The sequence below is a fragment of the Tupaia chinensis genome, unplaced genomic scaffold, assembly GCF_000334495.1.
Source record: "Tupaia chinensis unplaced genomic scaffold, TupChi_1.0 Scaffold138910_1, whole genome shotgun sequence".
In the NCBI taxonomy this organism is placed as follows: Eukaryota; Metazoa; Chordata; class Mammalia; order Scandentia; family Tupaiidae; genus Tupaia; species Tupaia belangeri.
In genome coordinates this window covers 1,167,458-1,179,092 of record NW_006198801.1, presented here as the reverse complement: position 1 = coordinate 1,179,092, position 11,635 = coordinate 1,167,458, and the positions used below count along the sequence as shown (strand labels likewise).

The window sequence follows — 11,635 nt, the reverse complement described above, 5'->3', positions numbered from 1 at the left end:
TTCCCTATAGCGAAAACCTCTCCAAAAAAAAAAAAAACTTAAAAAAAAAAAAGTTGACCAGAGAGAGAGAGAAAGTGAGAAAGAAAGCTGCCAGGTCTAGGACTCAAACTGCGGTCAGCCATGAAGGAGTCCAGCTACCTTAACCACCATGTCACCTGCTGGCCCCCATGACTTTGTCTTTTTAAAGTCATGTATTTGAGATACTTTTTGAAGGATTTCAAAAACTTATGAGTCAGAGGGCATAATGGCTGGGATTTTCTTTTTCTTTAGAGGTTTTTGCCTCAGGACATGTGCCTCAGGGGTGGGGGAGAAGACAGGCACAGTAACAGAGAAAGTGAGAAATCAGCCCTCAGGGGGGATGCTCATGCTGCAATCCCTTCTCCTCCCCTCTATTCCCAGGATCCTGGGCTGCATGCACACGTACCTGGTATGATTTTCAAGCCACCAGGCCTGGGATTCAAACAGTGGTCGGCCATGTGGGAGTCCAGCAACATAACTGCTATGCCATCTGCTAGTTCTGGGGATTTCCTTTAAAATATACCAGGGGAAAAAAAATAGTGGAACAAAAAAGGCAAAATGAGGCTAACCAGAAGGCATGGTGGTTAAGGTGGCTGGATCCCACATAGCCAACTTAGCGGTTCAAGTCCTGGACTTGAAAAACATCTCAGAGGCATGTGCATGCATGCCCAAAATCACAAGAGGAAAATGGAGAAGAGACTAGTCATCCCCCTGGGGGGAGCTTTCTCACTTTTTTTCTCTCTGTCTCTCTGGTGAGTGCACACACCCCATAGCAAATTTAAAAAAGACAAAATGTTTACAATGGTTGAAGCTGGATTCATTATGCCAAACTCTCCACTTTCGGGTTTGAAACTTTTCACTAAAAAGAAACTTTCTACTTTTCAATAAAATGTATAAATCAAAGCAAAAATCTAGACTCTAATGCTGACAGAAATTTCAGCAAGCAGAAGATGAACATTCTCAGGGACCAGCAGGTGGCATGGCAGTTAGGACACTGGATGCTCCCATATGGCTGATGGCACAGACAGAGAGAGACAGAGAGACAGAAAGCGAGAAATCACCCCCCAAGGGGGATGGCCATGCCACAATCCCTTCTCCTCCATTCTCCTCTCGGGATCTTGGGCATGCACGCACACGCTCCCAGCGTGAGTTTTAAGCCACCGGGTGCAGGACATGAACCGCGGTCGACTACGTGGGAGTTCAGCGATATAGCCATTACGCTAACTGCTGGTCCCATAAAATTAAATAATTCTTAAGAAAAAAAAGAAAAAAAGAACATTCTCACCTCCCTTAACCCTATTCAGCATCATAAAATCAGTGGTGGTTGGGACCAGCAGATGGCATAATGGTTACATTGCTGGACTCCCACGTAGGCAACTGTGGTTCGAGTCCTGGACCTAGCAGCTTAAAATTCACTCCAGATGTGCTTGCATGCATGTCCAAAATCCCGAGAGAAGAATGGAGGAGAAGGGATTGTGGCATGGCCATCTTCCCTGGGAGGTGAGATGTCTGTCTCTCCAGTGAGAACATCTGCCCTATAGCAAAAATCTCCCTAAAAAAAATTCAGAGGTTGTTGCTATGCCTGCTGAAATGAGCCTGAACCCTCTAAAAAGTCTGTAACCTTGATTAGCTGTCATACTTAATGTGTTGCCCCATTACTAACATTTGAATTGATGCCTGTTTTCTCGGAGAACTTAACTCTGGAGTGATGGATAGTTTTTAGACCTACACAGAAATGATGGATGCACAATATTGTAAATAGACTAAATGCTACTGAATTGTCCCCTTTAAGAATAGTTTTAGGGCCAGCAGGTGGCATGCTGGTTAAGGGCACTGGATTCCTTCATGGCCGACCATGGTTTGAGTCCCAGACCTGGTGGCTTGCTTTCTCATTTTTCTCTCTCTCCCTTTCTCTCTCTTGCTCTGGTCAAATTTAAAAATAATTTTCTAAAAAAAAGTTAAATAATCATTTTTTTTAAAAAAAGGATGATTTTATAGGGGTCAGCAGGTGGTAGTTGGGGTGCTGGACTCCCACATGGCCAACCGTGGTTTGAGTCCTGGAGCTGGTAGCTTGCCTTCTGATTTTCCCTTTCTCTCTCTGTGTCTCTCTTTATGTCTCAAATTTAAAAATAAACAATAAAATTAAAGAAAATATTTTTAAAAAGAATGGTTTTATGAACTTCACCCCAATAAATTTTAAAAATAAGGAACAATAAGGACATCTGAAGTACAAATAGAACTTGCTTTTATTCCTGACATATAAATCCCTTCCCTGCACTCAAATTCTCTTCACGAGGCCAGCAGGTAGTGTGGTTGTTAAGACACTAGGCTCCTACATGGCCAACCATGACCGAGTTCTGGACCCAGCAGTTTGTAAATTACATCAGGCATATGTGCATGTATGCCCCAAATCCAAGAGAATACCGGAGAAGGGATTGTGGTGTGGCTGTCCCCCCAGGGGATGATTTCTCACTTTCCCTCTGTTTCTCTCTCTGTCTCATGCATGTGCCCTATGTCAAAAATATTAAAAACAAAACAAAACTCAACAGAATCCACATGAACTACACATTCCATGTTGGTGTGCGTGGGTCAGAAGTCTGGGAATATTGAGCACTGTCTGGATACTTAGGCCAAACCAGAGAAAGCTGACACCAAACAGGAAGATGGGCCACAGACAGCAAGTCCAGAAGCAGCAGGAACTCAGAGCCAGAGGGAATGAGGAAAATATTAACCCACAGGGGGCTCTCTGATATTGTGGTTGGGGCTTCTGACTTTGATAGCAGGAGATTAAGGCAATCTTCCAAGGTTGCTGCGGTGCACAATTGTTATCCTTGGCACATGAGATAACCATTTACCCCCATTTGTGGCAAAGTGATCCTATTTAGCTCTGCGTGTAACACCAACTCCCACTTTTGTCTGAACTGCTCTCCACAGTAGGAGGAAGCCTACAAGCCTTTGCTAAGCCAGTGGCCATGTTCCATTAGCTTGGCACATGTGAACCAAGGTGGACCAAACAGGACCAAGGAAATTCATTTCAGCATTTTTGTTTGTTTTTGCTTTTTTTCTATAGGGAGCACACACCCTTCCCTCACCCCCAGGGAGAGACAGAGAAAGAAAATGAGAAATCACTTCCCGGGGGATGGTCATGCTGCAATCCCTTTTTCTCCAGTCTCCTTGGGATTTGGGCATAAAAACATATATGCCTTGGGACCAGCAGATGGCATGCCCAAAATCCCAAGAGAATTGAAGAGAGGGGATTATGACATAGCTATCCCGCTGGGGGGTGATTTCTGGCTTTCTGTCTCTCTCGGAAGCACATGCACTCTATAGCAAAACTCTAAATAAAAAGAATGTAGAAGGTAATTTGGCATGGGGCCAGCAGGGGGCGTGGTTGTTGGACTGCTAGATGCCCGCATGGCTGACCGTGATTTGAGTCCCAGACCTGGTGGTTTGCTTTCTTATAGTCTCTCTCTCTCTCTCTCTGGTGAGTGCATATGCCCTGTAGCAAATTAAATATAATAACGATAAATAAAATTAATTTTTTAAAAGAAGGTAATATGACACAGATATACCATTAAGAAACTAATAATTTATATCACCCTCACAATGAGTCTATGAAGTAAATATATATATATCATTTCCATTTTACAAGTGGGAATCTGACACTCAGGTAGGTGAAGTAATTCCCCCGAGGTCACACAACTGGAAGGTGGCAGACCCAGGATTTGAACCTAGGCCATATGGCTAGAGGCGTGTGTGTGTGTGTGTGTGTGTGTGTGTGTGTGTGTGTTTTCATGCTATCTGCCTCTTGTGTGGACTGGTCTGTCTTTGGGGACCCATTCTATAGACCCAGGCCCCACACCATTTCAAATGCCTCAGCCCACTTACACCACTCACCTCCACGAGAGAGAAGTCATTGAAGCTGGTGTCGGTCAGCAGGATGTACTTCTCATTGGGAATGCCACCCAGGATGAGCACGGGTGACTGGTTTATTGTGTACCACAGAGGGCTTGACGTGATGTTGACAAAGTCCTGGGGCATCAGATCTGATAGCTGCCAGGGGAGGGCAGGAGGGCTGTTCAGCACTCCTCCTGGCCTCCCACGCGCCATCTCATTCAGGCTAAAAGCTGAAGTTCTTACCCTGATCCCCAACTTGTCCCCATCTCTTTCCCGACCTCATTCTCTACCCCTCTCCCTTTAGCTCTCTTAGTCGCCTGGGTCTCCTCTGTCCTTCTCAGACTTACCAGGCACATTCCCACCTCAAGGCTGTTCACCCGGTGGTATCTATGCGATTCCCTCCTCTCCTTTGAGGCTTTATTCAAATGTCAACCTTCTCAGTCAGGCCTTTCTGGATCATTCCATTGTACTAAACACTGCAATATCCTCCTGCACAGACGTGCTTCCTCTTGCCCTGCTGCATTTCTCTACAGAGCGCTTACCACCTTTTGACGTACTATGGGATTGACTTGATTCTCATGTTTACTGTTTGGTCTCTCCCTCAGGAGAACATCTGCTCCATTAGGGCAGGGATCTGTGTCTGTGTATTCACTGCTGTCCCCACACTGCCACAATGTGTGCTCACTAAGTGCCGACTGGGTGAAAGAATGAATGAATGAATGCACAGTGATTAGAATATAGTACAGAACCCAGCCACTCTGAAGGAAGGAAGGAAGGAAGGAAGGAAGGCTAGAAGACACAGGGGCAACTGCAGGTTCAGATCCCCACATCAGCTTGAAAACAGGCTATGTGTGCCCAAGATCCTGAGGAGCTGGAGGGCTGTGGAAAGGGGAATGCAGCGTAACAAGACCCTATTGAGGTGCTTCGCTCTCTCTTTCTCTCTATCAAGCACATGAACCCTATAGCGAAAATCTCAAAAAAAGAAAGAAAGAATGTAGAAGGTAATTTGGCATGGGGCCAGCAGGTAGTGTGGTGGTTGGAGTGCTGGACTTCCACATGGCTGACCATGTTTGAGTCCCAGACCTGGTAAGGTTTACTTTCTCATGTTTTCTCTCTCTCTCTCTGTGTCTCCTTCTGGTGAGTGTATGTGCCCTGTAGCAAATTAAATATATTAATAATAATGGTGATATATAAAATTAAATATTTTTTTAAAAAAGAAGGTAATATGGCACATATATACCATTATGGAAAGTAATAACTTATATCACCCTTATAATGACTCTATGAAGTACATATAAATATTATCTGTCTCTGTCTCCTCCCCTCTCTTGCAGAGAAATGGATGAGTACAGGATACAGGCAGGCAGTTTCAAGGCTCCTTCAGCATAATACATACTGACAGACTATCAGCAAATAGTTCCATCCCTTTGGGGCCTCAGTTTTCTCCTCTTTCAAGTGGGTATATGAGCGTAGTGCCCTCACAGGGTCATTGTACAGACTTGACATGACTATGCATTTAGCTGAGCATTTTCCCTGGGGCCTGGCATGAAGCAAGCACTCTGTAAATGGGAGCAATGGGGCTCCAGTCCAAGGTCCAAACATTTTCTCTACCACAGCTTCTACCTCTCCCACTGCCCAGGCCCTCTCACCGTATCTCCCACAATGAAATGGATTTCATTATCTTCCCGTTTTCTCTTCAAGAAGCCATTGATATTCATCTGGAACCTGCCAGCAGGTGCAGGGCCAACACAGTTGAGGTTCACATTTCAGGACTCCTCCCACAGCTCACAGCTCCCTCTCCCTATGCCCTCCCTTTGGTCTCACCCTGGTTCCCCTGGGGACACAGGGCTGAGGGATTCCTCCCAGGTTACCCCCTGTCCTGGGCTTTGGGAAGGGCACCTCTTATCTGTAATGAAGGGCCCCAGGCCATTGCTGCTGACATCCACATACATGACCACGCTGCCATTCTTGATAGGCATGGGTGTGTACCAGCTCATGACACACACCTCTGCGACGCATGGATCTGCAGGTAGGTGGTGGGCACTGTAGCTGCTGCAGCCTCCCAGTGGCCCCATCCAGGTCACAGAGTATACTGGGAACTCCCATTACCCCTCTATGCCATGGGTCCCATGGAGCCTGTGTGTGGCTCCATCTAGGCCATGAAACTTGCTGAGGCCTCCTGGGGTGAAGGAGCCTTCAGGTCACGGGCCCCACTGAGGCCGCCAACACCCCCCATGTTCTGCCAGGCTGTGACCCTCCAGGCATCCCCAGGGCCCACCTGAGTTGAGGAAGGGGGCTGCCTCCATCTGGATCTGTAGTCGTTCTATCTTCCAGCGGTAGAAGTTGACTGGAGGCTGGAAGGTGACCAGCACTACGGGCTTTAACCCTGTCAGGTGGCCTCTGCGGACCTGGGCTTTAGAAGTCTAAAGACAAGACATCCCCACAGGTGTGTCTGTATGATAGCCACTAGATGTCCCCTGCCTTGAGCCCTCCTTCTATAACCTTTCTCATGGCCAAATGGAAAAACAGACTGCCACCATGGGCTGGTCAGAGAACACAGTCTAGGTTTGGAGCTGGGTAGGAGATGGGCTGGGCTTGGGGAGGGTCAGAGGGAATCCATGGTCTCCCTAGAAGAGGTGACTCCAGAACAGGTTCTTCAGACAGAACAAGCAGGCAGGGAATGTGTAGAGAAAGGCAGTACTGGATGAGCAAAAAGTGAAGGTGGATGAGGCCAGCAGGTGGCATGGTGGTAAGGTGCTGGATTACCACATAGTCAACCATGGTTTGAGTCCTGGATCCAGCGGCTTGCTTTCTCACTTTCTCTCTCTCTGTCTTTCTGGTGAGTATACATGCTTTATAGCAAATTTTAAAATATAATAATAAAATAATAATAATAAATAAAATAAATAACTCTAAAAAAAAAAGGTGAAAGGGGAGATACATTCAGCATCCAGACTGGCTAGCAGCCTCTTCCCCTACTCCAGAGACCCCAGCCCTACTCAAGGTAGTCTTCTACCCTCCCTGCAAAAACTAGACTGCCATCCCCGCCAGTTAGAGGACACCAAGTCCTAGGCCTTTGGTCGGTGGATAAGCATGGGATGGGGCAGTCAAGCAAAAGGGGACTGAGGAAGTAGGTGTGGAAGGGACCTCCAGGGACAGCCTCCCAGAAATCTAGATCCTGACTGGGCTGAGAAAGGCAGTCAGGGCTTTGAGTGGAGATGGAAGAAGGACAAGCAAAGGCTCAGAGGCATCCCCCAGCGCAGGCTGCCCTGGGCCACAAAGGGTGCTGGGGATGTACTCCCATGGGCCAGGGCTCTTTCCATTCCCCCCATCTTGTCTATCTCTGGCCCTGCCTCTGAGTTCCCAGTCACAGGTGCAGGTGTTATGGGGTGTGGGGACCTCTTTCCAGTGTAGCAGCTGCCCCACTGTCCCCAGCACTGGCCCTGCCCCCCTGCCAAGCAGGAGGTGGGCAAAGGCCTGAGTCATCATGTCCCTCCCTTGCTCAGAGTTCTCATGGCTCCATATCACTCAGCAAAAGCCAAGTCTTCCCTGTGGCCCGCAGGCCCTACACCTGTGCCTGTCACTGTGCTGCCTCCCTTCTGCCACCTTCCTCCTACTCACTCTGCTCCAGTACACCCACCCCTTCCTGCCTCTGGGCCATTGCCTGGACACTCCATCAGCCTGGACTGCTTCTATTCCGGTCTCCATCAAGCTCCTTCAGAGACCTTCCTCAGCCACCCCACTAAAAACAGTGACCCTCCATCCTAACAGATTGTCTTTATTCCCCCCAATTTACTACAGGGCATGTGTGCTTACCAGAGAGAGAAAAAGGGAAAGTGAGAAAGCACCCTCTCCCTGGGGGGATGGTCACGCTGCAATTCTTTCTGCTCTATTTTCCTCTCAGGATTTTGGGTACCCACGTACATGCGCCTGGCATGTCTCTCAAGCTGCTGGGTCTGGGACTCAAACTTGGCAATGGGCCATATGGGATGGAGCCACCTTAACTTTGATGCCACCAGCTGGCCCCAGATCTGCTTTCCTAGTGGACTGAATCCACAAGAAAAACCTGACTGTTTTGTTTACCATTGTATTGCCTGTAACAAAAACAGGAAATGATTCCCAGTAGGCACTGAATGAGCAGAAAGGCATCACTCCTGCACTTTTACAGATAAGGACAACAGATGCAGAGAGCAAAACCCTCTGCCGAGGGCCATACTCTAATAGACTTGTTGCTAACATTCATTGAGCCCTTTCTGTGAACCAGGCACTAAGTGCTACACACACACACACAAGCTTTCCTGAGGGTCCCGGCAGTGGTAGTAACACAACTAGAGTCAGACGGGAAAGGTCCTAGGTTTGTATCCCTGGTACCTCTGTAAGCATGCTGGGCACATGTACCCCAACTCATGATCTGAACTGGCTTAAGACTGAGGGTAAACTGCAGAATGAGGAGCATTTTGGGCATACTATCTCTCTTGTTCTCTCTCATAGAAGAAATAAATAAATAAAATTGGGACCAACAGATGGCATAATAGTTATGTCACTGGATTCCCATGTAGTCGACCGCAGTTCGAGTCCCAGATTCTGGGTTTTTGTCCAGAGACCTCCCTGAGTGCACCTCATGTGCATATGCCCATGTTCCCTGACTGGCTGGGGCTCGGGGTGGATCAAGGCATTGGGCTCCTGTCGGGGGTGGCTCTTTCTATCTCTCCTGTTAGGGAAGAAATAAACAAACTTGAAAAAGTAAAGAAAGAGGCCAGCCCATGGCCTGGTGGTTAAGAGAGCTGAATCCCTCTCTCCAACTCTCTCTGGCAAATGCATGTGTCCTCTGGCAAAATTTTAAAGTAGAGTGGGTAAGGGATCTGAATAGACATTCCTTCATAGATAGATAAAAGGCCAGTAAGTCCATAAAAAAATGTTCAACCTAGGGCTGGCTAGTGGTGCAGCGGGAAAGTAGCTGGATCCCACATGGTTGGCTGAATTGTTTGAGTCCTAGACCTGCCAGCTTGAAAAACATGCTGGGCATGTGTATGTGCCCAAAATAGGAAAGGAAAATGGAGGATAAAGCATGTACCCTCACTATTCCCTGAAAAGGGTGCTTTCTTGCTCTTCCTTCTCGTAAGTACATACACTTTCTGGCAAATTAAAAAGAAAGAGGAACAGCAAGGCACATGAAATGAAAGTGACTGCTAAGGGTAGGGGTTTCTCTTACGGGTGGTAAAATTTTCTAGAACATGACAGCAGTGATGGTTGTGCAAGTTTATAGATACATTAAACACTACTGAATGGTACACCTTAAGAAGATAAGCTTTATGCTACTTGAATTATATCTCAACTAAAAAAATGGTAAAATAAATAAAAGCTTACTTTAGCACCTATTATGTGAGCAGTGGGATACTGAGAACTGTGCATAATGCTGAATTGTTATTATTTTTTTTGAGAGGTTTTTGCTATAGGGTGTGTGTGTTCGCCAGAAAGGCAGAGAGACAGAAAGTGAAAAATCACCCCCCAGGGTGGATGGCCACACCGCAATCCCTTCTCCTCCATTCTCCTCTCGGGATCTTGGGCACGCATGCACACACACCCAGCATGAGTTTAAGCCACTGGGTCTGGGACTCGAACCGCGGTTGACTACATTGGAGTCCAGCGACATAGCCATAATGCCAATTGCTGGCCTCTACTTTATTATTTTTTAAAAAGAATTATTTAATTTTTTTTTTTATTTTGACTTGACCAGAGAGAGAAAAAGTGAGAAAGCAAGCCACCAGGTTTGGAGCTCGAACCATAGTCAGCCGGCCATATGGGAGTCCAGAGTATTAGACCTGCCCGCTTTATTTCTCACTTTCAATCTTTCTCTCTCTCTCTATCCAGTCCTCTCTGGTCAAATTTAAATAAATAAATAAATTTAAATAAAAAGATGTTAGAGATGGGGGAAATTGAAGCTAGCAGAATGGGCCCACCCTGCTGCACCCACTCACCAAGCCCTCGCAGGAGTACTTGATCTCCAGGTAGTAAGGAAAGCCCAGGTATCTCTGCAAAGGAAAGTGACCACAAAGTACACAGTGGAATACATATGGGTTCAAGACTCCTCTGGTCCGCTTGCTCCTGGTCCCCTCACTCACCTCAAGCGGGTCAATGGGTGCATCCACCAGCATGCTGAACACGTGGGACTTGGACTCTTGGCCATACAAGGCCAGCAGGAGACATGACTGGGCAGTGCCCAACGTGGCTCGAACCTGGAGAACGCCAGGGTCAATACCTGCGTTCAAGACGGCTCTAAGATACTGCCGTCTGGGACCCCACCTCACTTATGAGCTTCGCGCGGCCTCTGCTCCTGGCCCCTCTCTGGCTCTTGCTCCTGACCCCGCCCCTGCTTATATTGCCTCTCCCACCTGTGCTATTACTCCTGGTCCTGGCTCCATTGAAGCTCCCGGCCACACCCCCGCTCTTGATCCTGGCTAGGTCTCTGCTCTTCCTCCTGGCTCCGCCCCTGCTCTTGCTCCTGGCCCCACCCCTGCTCCTATTGCCCATCCCACCTGTGCTATTATTCTGGGTCCTGGCCCCACTGAGGCTCCTGGCCACATCCCTGCTCTTCCTTCTGGCTCCGCCACTGCTCTTGCTCCTGGCCCCACCTCTGCTTCTATTGCCGATCCCACCTGTGCTATTACTCCTGGTCCTGACCCCACTGAGGCTCTTGGCCACAGCCCTGCTCCCGCGTCTCGTTCCACTTCGCCTCCTCATCTCTCCCCTTAACTTTGTCCCGCCCTTGCTTTCGGCCCCGCCCCCTCTCTGTATTTCGCCCCTGTTCTTCGCCCGATCTCGGTTATTGTTTCTTGCAGTGGCCGAGCCCCTCCTCTTTTTCCCCGTCTTGCTGCCTGGGATCGCACCCTTGCCCTTGCCCCTGGCTGCCACTTCATTTCTTGCCCCGCCTCTCCCCTTCTCTTCGTTCCGCCCCTTTTTCCTCGTTCGGACCCTGCCCGGCAACCGGGTCCTATCCTTGGTCTCGCCCCTCTCGGAGTTCTCACCCCGGACCTTCTCCGCACCCCTTTCCTTCCTCTGTCCCCGCTCCTGTTTCTTGCCTGGGGCCTGTTCCTCAACCCTTTTCCATTCCTTGCCCCTTCCCGGTCCCTCGACCCGCCCTTGTTTCTTGACTCGCTCCTTATCAACCTGCACGGTGTCCCCATCCCTAGCGAGCTGCTCTTCCCGCTCAGGCTCCTCGCCTTTTCCCTGCCTCTGGCCCCGCCCCGTCTCCTGGCCCCGCCCCTCGCCCCGCCCCTCCTCGCTGTGGACTCTCTCCAGGCGCGGAGCGCCCTCCTGCGCGCTGGCTTTCCCCTCCTCGTCAGACCCCCTCTCACCGTTCGCGCGCCCCTCGACCCACCCTTTCCTATTAGAGACCCTCTCGGTCTCCTCGCCCCTGGCCTCTCCCTCGACCCGAGGCTTCTCACCATACGCGCTCTCTTCGCCAGGCCCCTTCCCCTTGCCCCGTCCCTTTCCGAAAGAGACCCTGTCTTCGCCTTCCGATCTCTCGTCCTCAACCGTCTCCCTGTTCCACTCTGGCACTACCTTCTCAATCAGCACCTTCCCGATCATCACCTTCCCGTGGAGGCGCGCCACCTTGCCGCCCCACCTCTGCTCACTGGCGATCTCCATGCCCTTAGCTCTCGCCCGCCCGCGCCCCGCCTCTCCTGGCCCCGCCCCTACTCATGGCAGCCGGCCCCCC

The 11,635-nt window shown here is 49.2% G+C and overlaps 1 protein-coding gene across 1 annotated transcript in view; it reads right to left on the bottom strand.

The window, feature by feature from the left end:
• The window catches only part of CATSPERG (catsper channel auxiliary subunit gamma), a 38,779-nt gene extending 27,214 nt beyond the window's left edge, over nucleotides 1–11,565 (bottom strand). Inside the window, exons 1-7 of the mRNA XM_006161751.3 lie at nucleotides 10,308–11,565; nucleotides 10,038–10,174; nucleotides 9,894–9,947; nucleotides 6,194–6,338; nucleotides 5,815–5,938; nucleotides 5,565–5,640; nucleotides 3,916–4,071 (exon numbers count right to left, since the gene is read on the bottom strand). Of these exons, the coding sequence (XP_006161813.2) occupies nucleotides 3,916–4,071; nucleotides 5,565–5,640; nucleotides 5,815–5,938; nucleotides 6,194–6,338; nucleotides 9,894–9,947; nucleotides 10,038–10,174; nucleotides 10,308–11,565 (1,950 nt within the window). The remainder of the gene's footprint in view (nucleotides 1–3,915; nucleotides 4,072–5,564; nucleotides 5,641–5,814; nucleotides 5,939–6,193; nucleotides 6,339–9,893; nucleotides 9,948–10,037; nucleotides 10,175–10,307) is intronic.
• Nucleotides 11,566–11,635: the final 70 nt, after the last annotated feature.